The sequence below is a fragment of the Oratosquilla oratoria genome, chromosome 2 (genome assembly GCF_046742065.1).
Source record: "Oratosquilla oratoria isolate Oo_2021 chromosome 2, ASM4674206v1, whole genome shotgun sequence".
NCBI classification, from domain to species: domain Eukaryota; kingdom Metazoa; phylum Arthropoda; class Malacostraca; order Stomatopoda; family Squillidae; genus Oratosquilla; species Oratosquilla oratoria.
Window position 1 is genome coordinate 29,027,814 of NC_134778.1, and position 22,948 is coordinate 29,050,761.

The 22,948-nt window shown below is 41.3% G+C and overlaps 2 protein-coding genes across 2 annotated transcripts; both read left to right on the top strand.

Moving 5' to 3' along the window:
• The first annotated feature begins 1,270 nt into the window (after nt 1-1,270).
• Nucleotides 1,271-9,859, top strand: LOC143035078 (uncharacterized). Its single transcript, XM_076201592.1, has 2 exons — nt 1,271-1,394; nt 8,751-9,859. The coding sequence occupies exons 1-2, from the start codon at nt 1,271-1,273 to the stop codon at nt 9,857-9,859; spliced, it is 1,233 nt and encodes a 410-aa protein (XP_076057707.1).
• Nucleotides 9,860-9,993: 134 nt separating this feature from the next.
• LOC143035084 (uncharacterized) lies at nt 9,994-10,887 on the top strand. The gene has a single exon (XM_076201606.1). It carries the CDS (start codon nt 9,994-9,996, stop codon nt 10,885-10,887), a length of 894 nt encoding a protein of 297 aa, XP_076057721.1.
• The last annotated feature ends 12,061 nt before the right edge of the window (nt 10,888-22,948 follow it).

Below are 22,948 nucleotides of genomic sequence, written 5' to 3' on the forward strand. Positions count from 1 at the left end.
CTTCCCTTAGAACATGTACATCCTTAACTCTTCCTACCATATTCCTGGTCACCACTATATAGTCCATTAACGCTCTACCTGCCACCCTTCCATCCACCACCCTCTCCCATGTGTCCTTATGCTTGACTTTCTTCCTAAACACTGTATTTGCTATCATCAACTCTCTTTCAAGACACATCTCCACCATCATTTCTCCACTACGATTTTTACCAGGAACTCCATACTTCCCAATCACTCTCTCTATTGGTTCATTTCCTATCCTAGCATTTAGGTCTCCCAATACAACTACATTGACATTTCTCCCTAATCCCTCTATGCACTCATTTATATCTACACAAAAAGCCTCCCTTTCCTCTACGCTCTTCTCACTACCAGGTCCATACGCACTTGCAAAAACCCACATCTCCTTTCCCAGCTTCACCTTCATACACATCAACCTTGATGAAACCTCCTTCCACTCCACTACACGCTTACTTATCTCTTCACTTACTAGTATAGCCATACCTTCTCTCCCTCGCCCCCTCTTCACTCCTGAGTACCTCCCAGCTACACTCCCAAACTCACAGTTGCCCTTTCCTTTCATTTTAGTTTCACTCAAAGCCAGTACATCCATCTTTCTTCTCACAAACATACTGCCTATCTCTTCCCTTTTACTCTCATCTGTACCACATCCACGCACATTAAAAGACCCAAACCTTAGGGTACTGGTTGGAAAACTCCCAGACCCTCTTATGCCTTTTTTTTTTTTTTTTTTAGGAATGTCCCCTTTTGGGGCTACAGGTAGTAGGACTCCTAGTCCTATCCCCGTCCCGTTTTTTGTCGCCTTCTACGACTCAAGTGGAAAGACTTGGTGCTGGCATTCTCTTACCCCACCACAGGGTCGGCGAAAACAGGAAATGTATATTCAGAGAAATGGTACAGGACAGCAACAAGGGGTTGGGGGACAGCATAACGGAGGGACAGTCGTAGTATAAAAGTGTCATCATTTTTCTATGCACAGAGTTTTCCTCTATCACAGACAAAATGATGCGTGACTCTGGTCCGTAGGGGCGCCCCATATAGACCCTAAAGTATCAACTGCATGCTACTTTGCCACAATAACATGCAACCAATACCCCAGACGGGAAACAAACTTCTAGTTTTTGTATGAAGTAGAAAGATAGACGAAATCGGGGAAATGGAATATTTGGATGCGATTCCCCTCCCCTACCACGTGTTCAATGCTATCGACTAAGGACAGGCATGATTCCCGCCGCCCCTATGCGAGGGCATGGATCTACGAACATCAATAGCATTCTATTCAACCGAGGGCATGGATCCACGAATATCAATAGCATCCTGTTCAACCGAGGGCATCTACTCATTTGAAGACATCACCAAAAGGATAATCAAAGGTATTACCTTAATGTGTTAACTAGGTATTAGAGCGCGCACCGCCAGGTAGGAAGTCTCCAACCACATACGTATGTATCTTGCCCATTTAGTTGATAAAAGATTTACCGTGAAATAATTCTCATAATACTGAAGATAAAACTTGATGAATCTCATTTGCATGACACTGATTGTGGAGATATTTTGAATCATAATGAAATCGGTGTAGCATGTTGTGTTTGATTAGCCTAGGATTGTGATTTATATAAATTTCCTCCCCTCTTTTGAGAAACATTTCTCTGGTCCTTCGAAATCGAATTTACGCGTTCGACTTGAAGGGAACGTATGTGGTCCCGGCCGGCGTCCCAAGTTTCCTGGGCTTTGGCTCCCAGCGGCAGCTATCCCCCTTCATCAATTTCCCAGTGTATGAGAATTCTCATGCCCCTTAACCACCCCCTTCTCCTTCCACTGTCCAGGGATTCGGGACGACACCTAACACAAAAAAAGAATATATAGAAATCAGAAAGAATCCAAAGAGCAACGACAAAGATGGCACCAACACTTTCAAAATTGACATACGAACAAAGATTGTCCAAACTGGAACTAACAACCCTGGAACAAAGAAGAGAAAGAGGAGATCTACTGGCCATTTACAAAATCATGAAAGATATGGAAGTCCTTGATAGAGAATATTTATTAAAGTGGGACAGGAGGAAAACAAGAGGACACGAAAAAAAAAAAAAAGGATAGTTATAGAAGATATCTGAAAAAAAAAAAAATCCACACAGAGTAATAGATATTTGGAACAAACTGGACGAAAAAATAATATGTGCAGAAACCATTTAAGAATTTAAGAACAAACTAGATACAAAGACGGGTCACTAAGAGCATAGCTCCCTTCCCGTATAATACTAGGTAAATACAAGGTAAACACCCACACACACACACACGCTTTCAAACCTGACATATGAACAAAGACTGGCCGAACTGGAATTGCCGACCCTGGAACAAAGAAGAGAACGAAGGGACCTACTAACCATCTACAAAATTATGAAAGGAAAAGAACGCCTTGATAGAGAGGACTTATTAAAGTGGGACAGAGGAAAAACAAGAGGACATGCAATGAAACTAAAAAAGGATAACTACAGAAGAGACCTGAAAAAAGCAGCTTCCCACACAGAGTGATAGACACATGGAACAAATTTGATGAAAAAATAGTGTGTGCAAACCCAACACAGTAATTTAAGAACAAATTTGATCTTGCGAGATACAAAAAACGGGAGTGACGAACATAGCTACCCTTCCCGAATACACACACACACACACATGGCGCAGTGGTTAGAGTTCTCGCCTGCCACTACGGCGGTCTGGGCTCAAATCCTGCCCAGGGCTGAAATAATTTTAGTATCGCTGCACTGCGGGTTGTTACTCCAACTCTCGTGGGTGGGGAGTTGGGTGTGTGTGTACGTGTAAGGTCACAGTATTACCCATAGATCGATCATACGAGCTCTGAGCTCTCATCCGGGAGGTTAATGGCTGTTGGTCACGAGTAGAGATGCAGCTAAAAAAAGAAGAAAAAAAAGTGCTCTTAAAAACATGTTTTCTATATACATAAAAAAATATTTCTCTCTAAACCTTCCAACCTCCTACTCCGGAAATGAGTCATCATCGGAAACACTAACTCCCGGGGACACATCTGACTCAGACTCAGAGAATCTTTACGAAATATTACCAAGAGAATCTTTACGAAATAACGCTAAGAGAATCTTTACGAAATATTGCCAAGAGAATCTATATACATAAAAACGGAATTACGGAATTCTGACAAAAGAATCTTTACGAAATATTAATAAGAAAATATTTACGAAATATTGCCAAGAGAATCTTTACCAAATGTTAATAAGAGAATCTTTACGAAATATTACCAAGAGAATCTTTACGAAATATTGCTAAGAGAGTCTTTACGAAATATCGCCAAGAGAATCTCCACTCCACTAACATAAAAAAATATTTCTCTCTAAACCTTCCAACCTCCTACGCAAGGCCCAACCCGGAAATGAGTCATCACCGGAAACACTAATATTACCATGGAAAAAGAAAGTGGTGCTAACAAGAAAAAGAGAATCTTTACGGAATTCTGACAAAAGAATCTTTACGAAATATTAATGAGAAAATATTTACGAAATATTGCCAAGAGAATCTTTACCAAATGTTAACAAGAGAATCTTTACGAAATATTACCAAGAGAATCTTTACGAAATATTGCTAAGAGAATCTTTACGAAATATTGCCAAGCGAAGCGAAGCGAGCTACGCCGTAGGCCAAGCACACTTGGCGAAGCCAGGTCCGGGTGCTTGTTTGAAAAAAAAAAAAAAAAAAAGGATATTTTCGTCTTTTTATATATATTTTGTTTTAAAATGACTAAACAAGGAAAATAACCATATTACAATAACTGTTCTATGTTAGAATATCAAATAAATCAGTATTACCCCTCACTTAAGGTTTTCTATGGTGTTAGGGCACTTCCATTTTCTGTGGTTTCATATTTTGATGTGTTTTATTTATTTTACAATGTACATTTGCCCCACTTAGTTTTGGCACAGTTTTAAAAATGTTTCGGACAAAAATAGCAACTCGCCAGTTATTCTTTTTTATTACATTTTCGCGTCTGTTCATTTACATTTTTTTTTTCTTTGCTAAATAGTAACTACCTTAAAAAATGTGACAAACAACGAAATACTCAAAATGGTGTAGCAGACGACACATTTTTCTTGACTTACTAATGACATCTATCACTCTTATTTGACAAGTAATACAATTAATATGCGTTGCAGAGGAGAGAGAGAGAGAGAAAGAGAGAGAGAACACAGGAATCCGTTCTCGTAGTGGTCAATGGTAGACTAACAACCAGCTTCAAGCTGTGAGTGGTGATGAGTGCAGTGACAAACTAACCAAAACTAACTCGTATACTTATAAGTTATGTTATAACCCTATTATTAAATCAATTATTTTCGTTTATTTATTCAGCAGAGGGCTTGTGATCCAATTATGTTGTGTTAATTGTGATGCAAAAAAAAAAAAAAAAAAAAAAAGAAGTTTTTTTAATAGCGTTTTTTTTTCTCATAAAAACTTGTTTTTATGATCTTTTTTTAATCTCGTCCGAATTTGTTCAGATATTAAATATTTAGTATATAAAAACAGGTGCAAATATGTTATTCATCCCTCCATATATGTGCATCTATCTTATTCAAAGAGGCATTAGATAGAGTATAAAAATAAACAAGTAATTGACCATATAAAGTCACTGTCAGATGCTGCAAGCCTGCAACAAGAGTAAATACTGTATATGGGCCAGTATGGCTATTGGCTGGCTACCTTACAAAATTTACCTTTTATCTTAGCATACTCTTCAAAGATTAAACACTCCAATTTCCCATAATGACCCTGGACGTTGCCTAAACACGGATCCGCCACTTGGACAATGGAAAAGGGGTTAACATAGTAATGGGGGGAAACTGTTGTACTCCCCGCCACCCAGCAAGGCTCAGAGCTTACTTTCTACCTGACTTTTTGCTCGCTATCCCTTAACTTTAACCTACAATCATAATTGGATCACAAGACTTCTGCTGAATAAATATATGAAAATAATTAATTGATTTAATAATAGGGTTATAACATAACTTATAAGTATACGAGTTAGTTTTGGTTAGTTTGTCACTGCACTCACAGCTTGAAGCTGGTTGTTAGTCTACCATCGACCACTACGTGAACGGATTCCTGCGTTCTCTCTCTCTCTCCTCTGCAACGTATATTAATCGTATTACTTGTCAAATAAGAGTGATAGATGTCATTAGTAAGTCAAGAAAAATGTGTCGTCTGCTACACCATTTTGAGTATTTCGTTGTTTGTCACATTTTTTAAGGTAGTTACTATTTAGCAAAAAAAAAAAAAAAAAAAAAAAAAAAATGTAAATGAGGACACAAAAATGTAATAACAAAGAATACCTGGCGAGTTGCTATTCTTGTCCGAAACATTTTTGAAACTCTGCCAAAACTAAATGGGGCAACTGTACATTGTAAAATAAATAAAACACATCAAAACATGAAACCATAGAAAATGGAAGTGTCCTAACACCATAGAAAACCTTAGGTGAGGGGTATACTGATTTGTTTGATATTCTAACATAGAACAATTATTGTAATATGGTTATTTTCCTTGTTGAGTTATTTTAAAACAAAATATAAAAAAAGAAAATATCCATGTTTTTTTTTATCAAGGTTAAAAAAAACATGTTAAAAAACACTGCTTTTTCTGAGTTGCATCTCAAGGACTTATGTATGATTGTAGGTTAAAGTTAAGGGATAGCGAGCAAAAAGTCAGGTAGAAAGTAAGCTCTGAGTTCTTGATGGGTGGCGGGGAGTACAACAGTTTCCCCCCCATTACTATGTTAACCCCTTTTCCATTGTCCAAGTGGCGGATCTGTGTTTAGGCAACGTCCAGGGTCATTATGGGAAATTGGAGTGTTTAATCTTTGAAGAGTATGCTATGATAAAAGGTAAATTTTGTAAGGTAGCCAGCCAATAGCCACACTGGCCCATATACAGTAACTGCACTTGTTGCAGGCTTGCAGTATCTGACAGTGACTAAAATGGTCAATTACTTGTTTATTTTTATACTCTGTCTGATGCCTCTTTGAATAAGAAAGATGCACATATGTGGAGGGATGAATAACATATTTGCACCTGTTTTTATATACTAAATATTTAATATCTGAACAAATTTGGACGAGATTCAATGAATAACTAAAAATAAAAAAGTCCAATGAGATAAGGCATGCGTTTCTTTCGTCCTTCCGGCCAATCCGTGGCAATACGGGGACACGGAGAGCGATGGGGGTAAGGAAAGATTGGCGATTAAAACTTTGACGGGGGACCTGGAAGGCTCCTCCTACGGGGGACCTGGAAGGCTCCTCCTCCGGGGTACCTGGAAGGCTCCTCCTCCGGGGGACCTGGAAGGCTTCTCCTCCGGGGGACCTCGAAGGCTCCTCCGGGGGACCTCGAAGGCTCCTCCGGGAGACCTCGAAGGCTCCTCCTCCGGGGGACCTCGAAGGCTCCTCCTCCGGGGGACCTCGAAGGCTCCTCCTCCGGGGGACCTGGAAGGCTCCTCCAGTCCGCTGAGACAAGGCATGTGTTTCTTTCGTCCTTCCGGCCAATCCGTGGCGGTGGGGCTAAGCAAAGATTGGCGATTAACTTTGTATACAAAATTAAAACATCGATCATCGTTGAGCCCTGAACGATCATCGTTTTGCAATGGACGATCATTGTTGAGCCGTGGATGATCATCGTTGAGTCAAGAACGATCATCGTTAAGCCATGGTGCCAAAGTTCTCGAAGCTGCCGAAGTTCTCGAACGTGCCGAAGTTCTCGAAGGTGTCGAGGTTCTCGAAGTTCTCGAAAGTGCCGAAATTGTCAAAGTTCCCGAAGTTCTCGAAGGTGCCGAAGTTCTCGAAGGTGCCAAAGTTCTCGAAGGCGCCGAAGTTGTCGAAGGCGCCGAAGTGGTCGAAGGCGCCGAAGTTGTCGAAGGTGCCGAAGTACTCGAAGGTGCCGGAGTTCTCGAAGGTGCCGAAGTTCTCGAAGGTGCCGAAGTTCTCGAAGGTGCCGAAGCTCTCGAAGGTGCAGAAGTTCTCAAAAGTGCCGAAGTTCTCGAAAGTGCCGAAGTTCTGGAAGGTCTCGAAGTTCTGGAAGGTCTCGAAGGTGCAGAAGTTCTCGAAAGTGCCGAAGTTCTCGAAGGTCTGGAAGGTCTCGAAGTTCTGGAAGGTCTCGAAGTTCTGGAAGGTCTCGAAGTTCTGGAAGGTCTCGAAGATCTCGAAGTTCTTGGTGTTCGTAGACTGCTCGTTCCGGCGACCCCGTCTCACTGGCGAGTTGTCAACAGACGCCATGAAGAGAGTCTAAGAAGTATATATATATGTATATATATAATTATGTATATATATATGTATATATATGTATATATATATATATAAATGTATATATATATATGTATATATATAAATATATATATATATACGTATATATGTATATATACGTATATCAATCAATGAATAACTAAAAATAAAAAAGTCCACTGAGATAAGGCATATGTTTCTTTCGTCCTTCCGGCCTATCCGTGGCAAACAGGGACACCGAAAGCGGTGGGGGTAAGCAAAGATTGGCAATTAACTTTGACGGGGAACGTCACTCCGGAGACGTGCACGATGCCCCAAAACGCGGCAATCAAGAGAAGGCGGCAACGCCATTTCTGGAAGTGGGTGGCTGATTGCAAGAAGGTCTCAAAAGGAAGTCTTGAGAATAACCGGGGGTTGCAGAATACTTTACGGGCTGAACACACCAAAGCATTTCCTGAACTTTACTATAACACGAAGATTTTTTCGGTCCACAAAACAATTAAAGAATTCCACAGGAAAGTCATTCGGTTCAACGCTTCCCTAAGGGAGTGCAAAGATTTTGAGTACAGCGACAAAAAGTTTGATACTCTGGAATTGTTTGATGGAGAAATAACAGAAGAATAGTCAAATGGTTTTTCGAAGCATTACTTTGTGGAATACAAAAGTTTCACGAAACATGGTGGACGAAGCGACCACAGAATCTACCAGATGCATTATCTTGATTTATCTTATAAGGCATAGCAGAGGGCTAAACGTTACAACAAATATGCGGTCAAGAAGGTCAAAGACGCGCTGAAGAAAAAGAATGACCGGCGTCCCGTGAAAGAGGAAACGCCCGAAAACCTTTCTGGTGCACTAGGGAATGATAGTCAGCATTTTTCGAGTAAATTGGAGGCAGAGAAGTTAAATGAGGCCCGAGCACGAGAAATTCTTCAAAAGACGGAGGAGAGGGTCTCAAAAAGAGAAATGCGCGCAAAATTGAAGGAAGAAAAGACCAAAAAGATACGAGAAGCACGAGAATTGCGGGTGTTAAAGAGAGAGGAGAAAGCCCAAAAGATACGAGAAGCACGAGAACTGCGGGAGTTCAAAAGAGAAGAAAAGGTCCAAAAGATACAAGAAGCGTTTAAGAAAGTGAAAGTTTTCCTGCGATTTGGAGAGACTCCTTAGGATTTTTCAGAGGAAGAGAAATTTTTTCTTGACAAGTTGAGAAAAGAACGATCCGAACGTCATTTGAAGGAGCCAGATTCCGACCAGCGAGAAACTGTGAGGGAGGAGTTGCTTGGGTTTCTTAGGGAAAACTCTGTTCAAACTTTTCCGCATCACATCGGCCAATTGGGGGATTTCAAATGTAAAATCTGTTCAACTTTGCTGTGGAAACGAGAAAACAAAACAATCTGTTGCAACTTGGGTCAAACTCCTTTATTGTTGCCCTCAGATATTAAGGACGGGACAATAAGAGAGCTCTACGAAGGTAAAACCGTTCTCTCTGAAAGATTTTTGAAACACATCGCTGGTTTCAATTTAGTATTTTCTTTCACATCTTTTGCGACTTCGAGTAAGCTGGAGAACGAAGGGGAAAAGGCACTGTGTTACAAAATTCAGGGACGAGTGTACCACAGACTAGGCTCATTGAAGCCCGGGTTGCTAAAAAAGGGGTCTTTGACTGGGAAAGACGTGCATTTTGATCATGACAGTAATTCTGAGAAAAACCCGTTTTGGAGGAAGAATAATTCTTTCTTGGATCTCTATTTCTACCACGAGAAAGATCAGCAGATTAAACTTCGCACTCCGGCGGTTCAACATTTTTCAAAGTCAGGAAATGGCAAGGGGAAAATGAACGAAACGGAGAAGAGACGAGCTAGGGAGGAAAAGGTTCTTTCAGAGAATGAGAAGATTATCACACACTTTTACGAATACATGGCAAAACATAACGCGTGTCTGTCTGGGATGTTGAAAGAGCTGGAGACGGCTAAACAGCTCATGGAAGCTCACGTCAAGAAATATGGCAAATTACCCCAGGTGTCTATTACGTTGAAAGCCGCTGAGAATCTAACAACCCGCGGACATAAAGGAGTCTACCACCTTCCCACTTCTTCTTCGCAGGTGGGAGCCATCGTTAATTTGGGCCCCTCAAGAGACCCATTGGAAATAGTGATAGGTTCCCCAAAGGAAGATTCAAAATTTAGTCTCAGACTTATGAGTCACACCAACTTCTTCTACGATGTTTTTCAGTATCCTCTCCTGTTTCCCAATGGAGACGTCGGTCATTCTTGCACTCTGAAAAAGCAACGCAAAGCAGACATCTTTTGTTCAAAACATGTTCCTGCAACATACAGTAGGCTAAGCCCTTGCATGCACTACACCTCTCTTTACATGGAAAGAGAAGGTGTTTTCAATTATGTGACTAAAGGGGCCCGTCTTTTCCAACAATTTGTTGTGGATAATTACGTGAAAGTTGAGTTTGACAGGTTGTCTTTCATCGAACACAATCAACAGGAGTTGCGGAAAGAGCGCGCTGATATTCTTATAGGGGACGGGGGATAACCGAAAGGCGGGTCAACGGGTGATTATCCCAGCTTCATTTGTTGGGGGCCCAAGATACATGAAAGCGCGGCAGCAAGACGCCTTGGCTTTTGTGTCGTCTTACGGGTCTCCAGACTTTTTTTATCACCTTTACAATGAATCCTCATTGGGAAGAGTTGAAACAAGCCGTGGAGGCTGTCGGTTATGACATCTCCCGGATGTATGACCGCCCCGACTTTGTTAGTCGGATTTTCAAGTTGAAAGTGGACAGCCTGATGGACGATCTGACGATTAAAAACGTGTTTGGGCGTGTTAAGGCACACCTACTGAGTGTTGAGTGGCAGAAAAGAGGTCTCCCTCATGTTCATATCCTTCTTTGGATGGAACGCCACGTTACTGCCGATTTCGTCTGTAGGGTGATATCAGCTGAGATACCTGACAAAAATAAAGAGCCGCGCTTATATGAGATTGTGACAACGAACATGATACACGGACCCTGTAGAGGCTTTGACGAGTCCCAACTATGTTGTCAAGGAAAGTACGGTTCCACATCATTGTGTGGAAAAGGTATTCCGAAAGTGTGCAGGGGCGACATGTACTTTGGGAACAACGGGTACCCTCTGTATCGAAGGACAGCAGTAGGTGAAGGGGGCCTCTCTTTCGAGAAAAAAGTAAAGGGAGAGAAAATCAAAGTTGACAATTCATGGGTTGTCCCCTACAGCCCGTACCTATGTTTAAAGTATAACACGCACATAAATGTTGAGTGCTCAAATTCTATAAAGTGCATAGCCTACGTTACAAAGTACGTCAACAAAGGATGTGACCGCATTCTGTTTTCGAAAACGAAAGAAGGGGAAGATGTTAATGAAGTGAGAAAATTCCAGGAGGCACGATTCGTCAATGCGAATGAGGCGTTGTGGAAGATTTTCAAATTTGCGATTCACAGAAGTCACCCCCCTGTGGCAACTCTTGACTTGCATCTAGAAGGAGAGAACGCGGTATTTTTCAAGGAGAACGCGAAACGAATTTGCAGCAGGCCTATATTATAATCAGCTTCCCAACCACTTTGTTTTTAATAACACTAGCAGTGTCTGGGAAGAAAGAAAGACGACAGCATCTTCTCTAGGAAGGATACGTGCTGTCACAAATAAAACTGTCGAGCTCTTCTATTTGAGACTACTTTTAACACACGTAAAGGGGCCTACGTCTTACGAGGATCTTCGGACATTTGAAGGGGTGATCTACCCCACTTACAGAGAAGCCGTTAAAGCGATGGGACTCCTAAACGACAAAGAAACTTGGAAGAAAACCATATTGGAAATCATCAACCACACTAATGACCGCAATCAGTTGCGAGCTACTTATGCGAGCATGCCGGTGTTTTCGGAATTAGAGGACCAGTCAGGTATCTGGGAAGAGACCAAAGATTTGTTCGCCAGTGACTTCCTGCAGCGCCAAAAAGCGACGATATCCAGGAACATGTGTGGAACTGCGGAGGGGGCTCTATCACCCAATATGGGCTACCACTTTCAAGATGTTGCGAGAAAACATCAAACATCATACGCCGAGAAAAGGCCTATAACAAAGAGAAGTTGACAGAAGAGGTGAAGGAGAAGTCTCTTCTTCTGAACAGCAAACAGAGACTCTGTTACGATACTGTGCTATTTCGCATCGAGAACGCCCAAAAGTACAGGCACAATGGGATATTCCTGGATGCTCCAGGTGGGACGGGAAAGTCTTTCGTGCTCAACATTTTACTGGATACTGTTCGTTCTCAGGGAAAAATTGCCTTGGCTGTCGCTTCATCGGGTATCGCCTCTACTGTTTTGCATGGAGGAAGAACTGCGAAGCGAAGCGAGCAGCGCCGCAGGACAAGCACCCACGGCGTCGTCGTCGTCATCATCAACATCATCATCATCATCATCAGTAGAAACCTCTTTAAAAATAGTGAAATGAAAGTAACAAAAGAGGAGGAAAGACATCTTGGCACTGTGATCGGCTCTGGATCATTTAAGAAGTAATATATCGAAAACAAAGTTATCGAATGGGTGGCGGAAGTTAGGCCACTAGCCAACTTTGCAAAGACCGAACCCTAGGCGGCATATGCTGCCACTTCGCTCGCGGGCGCCGCAGGCCAAGCACCCACGGCGTAGCCAGGTGCTTGTAAAAAAAAAAAAAAAAAAAAAAAAAAAAAAAATATATATATATATATATATATAAATATATATATAAAAACAGCGATAAATAAAAACGTTTTTTTTTTAGGATCTATAGTCACGAGTCCAACACATGATCCAAGACCATGGTGAATCACACACACACACACACACACACACACACACACACACATTCATTCATTCCAAATTTGTTCAGATATTAAATATTTAGTATATAAAAACAGGTGCAAGTATGTTATTCATCCCTCCACATATATGCATCTATCTTATTCAAAGAGGCATTAGATAGAGTATAAAAACAAACAAATAATTGACCATTTTAGTCACTGTCAGATGCTGCAAGCCTGCTACAAGTGTAGATACTGTATATGGGCCAGTGTGGCTATTGGCTGGCTACCTTACAAAATTTACCTTTTATCTTAGCATACTCTTCAAAGATTAAACACTCCAATTTCCCATTATAACCCTGGACGTTGCTTAAACGCAGATCCGCCACTTGGACAATGGAAAAGGGGTTAACATAGTAATGGGGGGAAACTGTTGTACTCCCCGCCACCTAGCAAGGCTCAGAGCTTACTTTCTACCTGACTTTTTGCTCGCTATCCCTTAGCTTTAACCTACAATCATACATAAGTCCTTGAGGTGCAACTCAGAAAAAGCAGTGGTTTTTTTAAACGTTAAAAAAAACGACCAAAAAAACATGGATATTTTAGTGTTTTTTTTATATATTTTGTTTTAAAATAACTCAATAAGGAAAATAACCATATTACAATAATTGTTCTATGTTAGAATATCAAATAAATCAGTATGCACCTCAATTAAGGTTTTCTATGGTGTTAGGGCACGTCCAAATTCTGTGGTTTCATGTTTTGATGTGTTTTATTTATTTTACAATGTACAGTTGCTCCACTTAGTTTTGGCACAGTTTTAAAAATGTTTCGGACAAGAATAGCAACTCGCCCTGTATTCTTTTTTATTACATTTTCGTGTCTGCTCATTTACATGTTTTTTTTCTTTTTGGCTAAATAGTAACTACCTTAAAGAATGTGACAAACGAAATACTCAAAATGGTGTAGCAGACGACACATTTTTCTTGACATACTAATGACATCTATCACTCTTATTTGACAAGTAATACAATTAATATGCGTTGCAGAGGAGAGAGAGAAAGAGAGAGAGAACGCAGGAATCCGTTCACGTAGTGGTCGATGGTAGACTAACAACCAGCTTCAAGCTGTGAGTGCAGTGACAAACTAACCAAAACTAACTCGTATACTTATAAGTTATGTTATAACCCTATTATTAAATCAATTATTTTCATATATTTACTCAGCAGAAATCTTGTGATCCAATTATGTTATTATTGATTGTAGGTTAAAGTTAAGGGATAGCGAGCAAAAAGTCAGGTAGAAAGTAAGCTCTGATCCTTGATGGGAGGCGGGGAGTACAAGTTTCCCCCCATTACTATGTTAACCCCTTTTCCACTGTCCAAGTGGCGGATCTGTGTTTAGGCAACGTCCAGGGTCATTATGGGAAATTGGAGTGTTTAATCTTTGAAGAGTATGCTATAATAAAAGGTAAATTTTGTAAGGTAGCCAGCTAATAGCCATACTGGCCCATATACAGTATCTACACTTGTTGCTGGCTTGCAGCATCTGACAGTGACTTTATATGGTCAATTACTTGTTTATTTTTATACTCTGTCTAATGCCTCTTTGAATAAGATAGATGCACATATGTGGAGGGATGAATAACATATTTGCACCTGTTTTTATATACTAAATATCTAATATCTGAACAAATTTGGACGAGATTAAAAAAATAATAATAATAATAATAATAAAAAAAATGTTTATAAAAAAAACAGCGATTAATTTTTTTTTGCATCACAATTAACATAACATAATTGGATCACAAGCCCTCTGCTGAATAAATAAATGAAAATAATTGATTTAATAATAGGGTTATAACATAACTTATAAGTATACGAGTTAGTTTTGGTTAGTTTGTCACTGCACTCAGCACCACTCACAGCTTGAAGCTGGTTGTTAGTCTACCATTGACCACTACGAGAACGGATTCCTGCGTTCTCTCTCTCTCCTCTACAACGTATATTAATTGTATTACTTGTCAAATAAGAGTGATAGATGTCATTAGTAAGTCAAGAAAAATGTGTCGTCCGCTACACTATTTTGAGTATTTCGTTGTCACATTTTTTAAGGTAGTTACTATTTAGCAAAGAAAAAAGAAAGAAAAAAAAAGCATGTAAATGAACAGACACAAAAATGTAATAAAAAAGAATACCTGGCGAGTTGCTATTCTTGTCCGAAACATTTTTAAAACTGTGCCAAAACTAAGTGGGGCAAATGTACATTGTAAAATAAATAAAACACATCAAAATATGAAACCACAGAAAATGGAAGTGCCTAACACCATAGAAAACCTTAAGTGAGGGGTATACTGATTTATTTGATATTCTAACATAGAACAATTATTGTAATATGGTTATTTTCCTTGTTTAGTTATTTTAAAACAAAATATATATAAAAAAAGAAAATATCCATATTTTTTGTCAATTAGAAAAAAAAACTTTTTTTTTTCTTCTTTTTTTAGCTGCATCTCAAGTCGTGACTAGCTTGACCCATAGGTTGGTTGTGACACTAACAAATGTAATGTGGCAGGATTGAGTTCCTGTCCACACTGTTGATAGGTTTTTCGGATGTTTAGAAGTAGTGAGTTCGGTGACCAGGCGACCAACGAGTAGAGGGTTTTTGAATATAAACAGTGATGATTTTTATGGACTTTATTCTGCGTGGATAGCAGAGAGGAGACTCTGTGCTCACTCAAGCCTTGAGGCGAATCTGTTCATCGAGCATTGAGCCGTGGCGAAGAAGGGTTTGGTGTCGGTTGACACTTCACCAATTTACAGATAGCATTTGTACACAAGAGGCAAATATTGGCGTGAAACTAATTGCGTGATACACTCAATATTTTGCTAGTTAATTATAATGAATATACGTAACTTAGAACAATAGGAAAACATGGCATAAATTAAATGGAACAAGAAGGAAAATATATACAGAAGAAAAGTCGTTCGTATGGTATTTAACGGTCGCCTTGTGGAAGTTGACAGCGGAGCTGAATGCCGGGCGACCTAGGTTGTGAGGTATCTCTCCCTCATTATCGTGGGAAGGTCAGGTCTGCTGATGGCCCAGTACCACACTACTTTAAACTGTGTGCGCGCGAACGTTAATTTTGTGTAACGTGCTGTGACGTGCCTTGTGACGTCACTCTCTTGCAGCCTATCATCTTGCAGTCTGTCTTGATTGCAACATTAATATACTATCATGGAATGTAAATGGTCTACAAAAAATATCAACAGATGTACATGCCTATGCACTATCATACAGCACAGACATAATAGCATTACAAGAGGTTGGTATTAATGCTACATGTATGCAGATAAAAGGCTACCAACGATTTGAGCTACAAGCAAATTTACAAAATTATACACGTGGTCTAATTACTTACATTAAAAACAACATTCCAGCTAGTCTACACGTTGCACAAAGAATACATGGTACAGAGTGTCTTAGTGTACGAATTCATGTTAACGGTGCAACGATCTGCATCTTGAATACGTATGTGCATACAAATTCACTTGTATTTGTTGATTTACAAGACTGTATACTAACCGAAAACTGTCTGCTAGTAGGGGACTTGAATGCCAGACATAATCTTGGGACAATCGGTATCCAAATTTAAATGGCAAATAATTAAATTGTATTTTGGGATCACTAGATCCCAAAATACTAGGGGATGGTAAACCAACCCATGTGAAAGAACACACAAGCAACAACTGATAATGTAAATGACCTACTTAGTGACCACTTTGCATTAAATATAACCATATTTATAGAAAAAGTAACTGCAGAGAAAGCTAGAAAGACGTACACATTAAAAGAAGAGCAACAAAATGAATTCATACAGAAAACAAGTGAATGGTATACGGAATACAAAGACCTATACATCCAGGATGACAATTATTTTTATGAAGAATTGTTAAAAGTTGTTGACGCACTACTAAACAAACCCACACGAAAACAAAGAAACAAAATGGGAAATAAATCAGGTTATTATGATGATTCAGTCGTAAAGGGCTGGGCAAAACTGTTAAGGATGTTTTACATAAATGTATTACGCTCATAGAGCGACAAACCTAGTACTCTGGGTAATTTCTATTTATACGTGGTATGTGTGACGAGCAGGTCACATTACTACGTACAATGAAGCTGTACGGCAATGATAAGAACATAAAAAAGAAGGATACTGCAAGAGACCACAAGGCCCACACTAAGCAGTTCCATTACATCCTGTAAGGGGAAATATATTGGTAATCAAGGTGAGGTAAGCTTTAGTATCCACCAAAGTATGGGTATCGAATTAGGACACTGTCTAGATTATTTTCAGTTAAGAGAAAGTGACACACATGTATTAAATCTTGACTTTAGGGCAATAGGTCTCTTACTGAGGGACGTTCGAGGTAGTACTGGTGGAGACTGTAGGCGTTGGGACGGTCGCATAGCTTGCAGGTGGTGTAGTGTGGTACGTCCCCTGCCTCAGAGATTTACCACAGCGGTTTGTAACCCAGGCGAAGCCTTGTAGTCACGATATTGTGTCTGCGAAAGATGAGTACGCGCTTGCGATACTTCGGGAAAGAGAGACGGAAGTGGGCGTAGTGTTGTATTGATCAAGGTAAAACGAATACTATAAGGTACGTTAGCGGGGGGGTGAGGGAGAGCCAGAACCTCTCCACTGCGCAGGTAGATGATGACGTCGACCAGGGTTCCGTGGGTCGAGAGCTGTCAGTCACTCACACACCAGTGTGTGGAGCGAAGCTCCATCTTCTGATTAAAGGGGTAGCTAAGGCAGATAAATAACATATAAAAATGCCAACAGTTTGTATAGTGCAGAAGTGCAATGCCGTTAGACTGAAAGGTGATAAGAATATACATTTCTTTTCACTACCCAAAGATAAAGAACTTAGAAAGAAATGGATTGAATTATGTGGCACAAACAATACTCGGTCATCTGGATATGTATGCAGCCGTCATTTTGAAAGTAAATATTTATTAGCAACATTTCCTGAAATTTTCATTCAATTGCAAATATACAGACTAAAGAATCCGGTTAAAATATAACTGAGCTTGGTGGAGATAAAGGTCTACATATAAATTGACATGTCATCCCATCTAATAACTCGTCATATTGATATAATCTACCTAATGTGAAAGCATGGATTTTTTTTTTATAACTTTTCTGGCGGTCATATCTCAGATACTGATAATTTGAGGATAAGAAAGTGATACTGTCTAATTTCAGTATTATGTGAACATCAGTGTAATTTTAAAGTTTACATTTTCTTCCACCTCTCACTCTCTCCCCCTCTGAATTTCCTATGACGTCACGGTGGAGGTGCGCGGAGGGGGGTGCTCAACGTACCTTATAGTATTCGTTTTACCTTGGTATTGATGCGCTTTGTGCGCGCTCTGCATTCATGCGGTTGAGAGTGGTTAGAAGAGCGGCAGTGAGAAGGAATCCACAGAAAGCTTACGGTGAGAGAGTGTTCTTGAGCCGTGTCTAGCTGTTGTAAAATGTGATGGATGAGGGGGCGGTGTATGGGTTATGAAGACGAAATGGCCTATAGGGAGAACTGGGAGTCACACATTACCACGCCATTCAGTCACCGCTGACATAATAGGTAAACAGCCAGCAGGAGTGCCTGTAGTTCGCAGTACGTAGAGCTGGACGAGTTGGGTAACCTGCGACCAATCCAGCCTCCCTCGGGTGGCTCCACATCCGGTGAGTAGACGGCACAGCTCGCGGTACCGTCTGGCTGTAATAACCCGTCTTCGTAGAGATGATGCGCGGCAGGGACGGAGGAAGACATTGCTGCGATGTGTTCCAGGGCTAATTGTTTCTGGAGGAGCGGTGGGTCTATTTTTGAAGTGGTTGTGAAGGTGATATGAAGCTGTGGAATTCTCCACGGAGGCTGTCCGTGATCAACCTCGGATATGGGTGCTTCGATGTGAAGGCGTTGCAGGGTGGAGCACACCGTGTTAACGAGGGTGCAGACGCTGGGACGCAGCGGAGGGTGGGGTGCGGCGGAGTCAAGTGAAGCTCTTAAGACATGGGAATAGTGCGGGGCCAGATGGGGTGAGTGGAGGCACTTTACGCTGTAGATGTTTGCATGTATTCTTTCAATAACTGAAGGAAGATTAAGTTCGGTCTGCATGTTTACTACTCTGGTGGAGGTGAGGCATCCAAGAATGTACCGCATCACTCTGTTCTGGAATTTTTCTAAAGGCACCAAGGAGGTCTTGGAGAGTTGACCAAGGGCTGGGGGGAGATAGTCTATGGCTTACCGAACGAAGGAAACATATGTGGTTCTTGCCAAGGGGATGGATATTCCAGCTGCCGAGCAGTTATGGCTGGAGTGATGCGTACTGGCGCTCCCAGGTACAGGTACTGTGCGCAGAGGGAGATGACACTGTGTCCTGCAGTGAACACTGGCAATGTTCCGGGGCCCATAGGAGAGAATACTCGACTCTTTTCTGGGAAAGAATGAGGCCACAGGTAGATGTCGACTCGTAGGAGTGAAGGAAGCGCTGTAGGTTGGCAGCAGAGGTGCAGTGCACACAGATATCGTCAGCGTAGCAGGTGACAGTTGTGCCAGGAATGTTGGAGAGAAGGGATAGCAGGTGGTGCATCAGAACGTTAAAGAGGAAGGGACTTAAAAGCCCACCCTGTGCAGTATCAAGTTCGAATTCCCTGGAGGTATCGCACGATCTCTGGAATAGTATACGTGAAGTCCTGTTTGAGAGATAGCCACGGATCCACCTCAGGAGGTTGCCTTGAACGCCAAATTCTACGAGCTGGTCGAGAATAATTTCCCTATTGGTTACGCCGAAAGTACTCTTGAGATCAAGAAATGCTACCACACTGGTAGGGGAGAGGCGGGGATGTAGGTCCATTAGGAAGTGGCGTGTGCTCCTCTGTGGTAAGAAACTATATAGATAGACTAGAACACGGGAAATATGAGATGAATGAAAGTGTAATGAAACAGATATATCCAGAGAAAATGAACGAGTACGCAAGGCAAAATTCAATACACTTATATTGTGATGGCTCTGTGTGCGGAGATCGAGTGGGATGTGGTGTGATTGCTAGGGAATTTTTCGAACCTTGTAAATACGTTGATGAAAAATTGTCAGAGTGAACGATAACAGTTGCGGCGGAGCTACAAGCAATATATAAAGGAGTGCAGATAACATATAAGAAAAAGAAAGACGTTTACGGGTTTGTAGATAATCAAAGCGCTATATAATCCTTAAACTCGAAAGAACCTGCCAGCGCAAATTTGGTTAATCACTGCAGAGAACTTGTACATAATCTAAGGAAAATAAACTGTGACGCAGTATTCATGTGAATATATTCACACTGTGGTATCCAGCTAAACGAAAAAGCATATACCTTAGCTAAGTAAGCTATACACAAGGACACAGTTGATGCTGAACAATATATAAAAAATGAGAAAATTTAGAACACAAATGAGAAGCATCAGAAAAAGCTCATGATATAATAAACAACGACAGTAATAGCATGGCACATTATGTAACTGTATTGGAAAATACAAATGTAACGTATGGTAAAGCTTCTGCCATAACAGATTCCCTGATCTAAGGTACAAATACTATTGGGAACACAGTCAAGGACGTGATGGTATCGCCTGCAAATTATGCCATAGGGCAAAATCTCATATACTACAGTGTGTATTGGGTGACTAATAATACTCGGTGAATGAATAGATTAATATTTATATAGCACTACAGAGACAAAGCGTGCGCTCAGTTCGAAGGCGAAATCAAGACTGCCCGCTTGTGGGGGCGCCAAGCCCCGAGCTAGCGCGGGAAAAACATGCACGATTCGCCTTGGTTCTCCTTACAAAAAGGCACACGGAAATATACAATGACAATAACAAGTTGAGTGAGGAGACTGAAGTGAAAGATAAGAGAGGCTGTGGAATTGAGCAGGTAAGTTAGCGCGAATGAATGATTAGCGATGGAGTAAGTGTTACAGAGTGGACTCAGCTAGATGGGAAGCTTGCAAGAGGGAGACAGAAGGTGGAGAGATGAAATAGATAAGTATGCAGGAGTGACGTGGCAGAGGTTGGCACAGTCGTACGAAACACAGATTGGTATGAGAGAAGCCTTTGTTCAGGTGTGGACTCCTAGTGGCCGATTGAATGCTTGATTTCGTAGGTCTTTTAACGGCTGTTGCAAGATAATTGAAAGGAAGAGTCAATCCTTTAGATGCTAGCGTGCACACGAGCGCACGCACGCATGTAGAATGAAGAACTCCAACGTCTCCATATAACTCTTGCTATTGTGCTCGGATTTTCCTCCCAAGGGACGCGCCATTGTCACGGATCTGAACAGTGACCAGAGAGCCAGGAGTTTCGGGCTACGCCAACACCTGGGAGAACAATAGATGCTTCTCCTTTCGTCGTTGCCAACCTTTACAGGTCACCTTGCGTCATGATTTAATTTATCACATTATTTTTCGTATGTTCTCTATCCTTTGTAATTGTGTAAATATATCCCATGTATAGATACTGAAAGTCCAGACTCAGTCTATGCATTGTAAATAATAAATATAAGAAAATAATGTATGATTGTGGCAACAGCCTACTTGTACCGTGTAAATCAGAATCTGGCAACCCCCGAGTCTTCCTCGGAGGTTGCCCCTATTTACAAAATAGAGAAGACTGAGATATTAAAGCGAAGACAAACTCAACTAGCTTATCTCACGAAACCAGTATATGTAAATCGAAACCCCAAATCTACACGGTAGCAGTGCGAGAATTTATATCGTGTTTATATCACGCCATTTCTTCATAGTATATTTCTTCCCAGGACTCCCCACTTTGGTTTTATTTTGCAGTTTTGATGTTGAAAATAGGACGCACTTCCAGCGTCTTTAAGAGATTTATTATTACTCTGGAGTACGAGTGATTCTTAAGGTCTGTAATTGCTAACTCACTGACTTGCCGTATCCCATTATGTCTCCCGACGTTGTTTTCATGTTTTTTTTTTTCACCAGAAATAGTTTTACCTGTGGATATATCTTCCGCAAACACTTTTTCTCATAAACTACAGTAATTTTGGGAGAATTTGTAGGGAAAATGTTTTGGAGTCTACTTATTCATCTTGAATTATTATCATAACTTCGTCATTGGTAAAACTGGCTCTTTTTCACTGTGTTTACATTTAGCAGCTACGCGAAGAAGTGTCATTGGCTGAGACCCCATGGCAAGCTATGCTCTCACTGGCTTGGAACCAATATAAGTTGAGGTGTGTGAGTAGAGTCCACCACTTACAAGATTATGGTTATAATGTCCAAGACAGTTGTTTGAGTATATGTTGTAACGGACCTTGTAGCCACATTGTAAATTTTGAGGTTGTAAACGAGTTACAATGAATTTTGAATACCCACCGACCGGCTGCTACAGCGAATTTTACTGACGCCATACTAACATTAAAAAAAATCTTACGTATAGTCATGATAATTCAATTTCACGAACAAACCTGTATTACTGTCAAGCGTATTTTAAAATGCAAGCTATTTTGTGAGAGACTATCGCATTCCCAATAGGCAGCGTTTGGCAACTGCTTTTGTCATCAGAAGTCTCCCAGTTTCTGACCAGAAGGGTAAATATTCCTCACCTCTAGAGAGCCCAGGTGCGTCACAACACTTCAAGCCCGGCATTAGTCGAGTAAAGACCTACTCTGAATAGAGGTGAGGAGTATAAACAAAACGGATTGAGATATTCACTCTATCACACGTGATTCGCCTTCGATCCGTCATGTAAGGACACAACCATCCCCTTCACGCCGTGTTCTGTGACGCCACGGAATGCCAACATGGTGTCGACATGATCTTGACAATGCCGTTCAGACAAACGTGTAGTGATTGTGTTACAGTGTAGTGCAGTGGATAGCCCACATTTTCAAACTTGGCCAGTAGAAAAAGTTCACAAACATTTTTCCTCAATGTGTAAGACCCTGCCGTCAAGGACACTCATACAAGCATGAGTAAGGCAAGAAGCATCTTCTCATCCAGCGAAGACGAGGACACTTCTCCCGAGACACCTTCCGACCACCATCGTCGCAAGCTTCCTCGGGCCTCCACCTCCTGGGAACTTCCACAGGATCCAGAAGTTGACTCCGGCCCATCTGTAAACAACCGTCAAACAGCGGATCTTCGACCACTCCCGCTGCCATCCCCACGGAAGGGAAGAAGAAGAGCAGAAGAAGGAAGGCAAAGGCCAAGAGAGTCAATTCCATTGCTTCAGAAACCACACATAAAGACAATGCACCTGAGGTGACTGCACACATACCCCCCCCCAATCGATATGACAGTCCTCATGAACGAGGAAGACGGCGAGACTCGATCGAGGCAGTCCCACAGGGCACCCTCTCTACACCATCCGTCATCAGCACCATCGGAACCCTGCAGTCCACCGTCAAATCCCGTCAACATGTGTTGGCCCATTCCAACCCACAAGCGGCCAAACTACTGGGTGGAATCTTCGTGATTCTACGCACAATCATGGAACTTGCAAAAAATGGCTGCGCTTAGGATCATGCAGTGGAACTGTCGGGGGATAAATACCGCATGGGAACTCTTAGTGCAGCATCTCGCAGGCAACTCCTATTAGATAATTGCACTACATTTCCTTCTTAAACATCCCCGCCTTCTGCCAACCCTTCCAGGTTACCATTACCAACCTTTTGTTGGGACTGATGACTCAGGCAAGGCGCGAGTTGCCACGTACGTCTCCCAAGGCCTGGCTGCTCAGCCGGGTCGCTAC

Bases quoted from the DNA above. Each gene is read 5' to 3' on its own strand.
- LOC143035078 (XM_076201592.1), top strand. From the start codon at position 1,271: ATGGATCTACGAACATCAATAGCATTCTATTCAACCGAGGGCATGGAT. The intron at 1,395-8,750 runs GTATTACCTTAA...TGTTGCCCTCAG, and splicing joins CACCAAAAGGATAATCAAAG to ATATTAAGGACGGGACAATA.
- LOC143035084 (XM_076201606.1), top strand. From the start codon at position 9,994: ATGAATCCTCATTGGGAAGAGTTGAAACAAGCCGTGGAGGCTGTCGGT.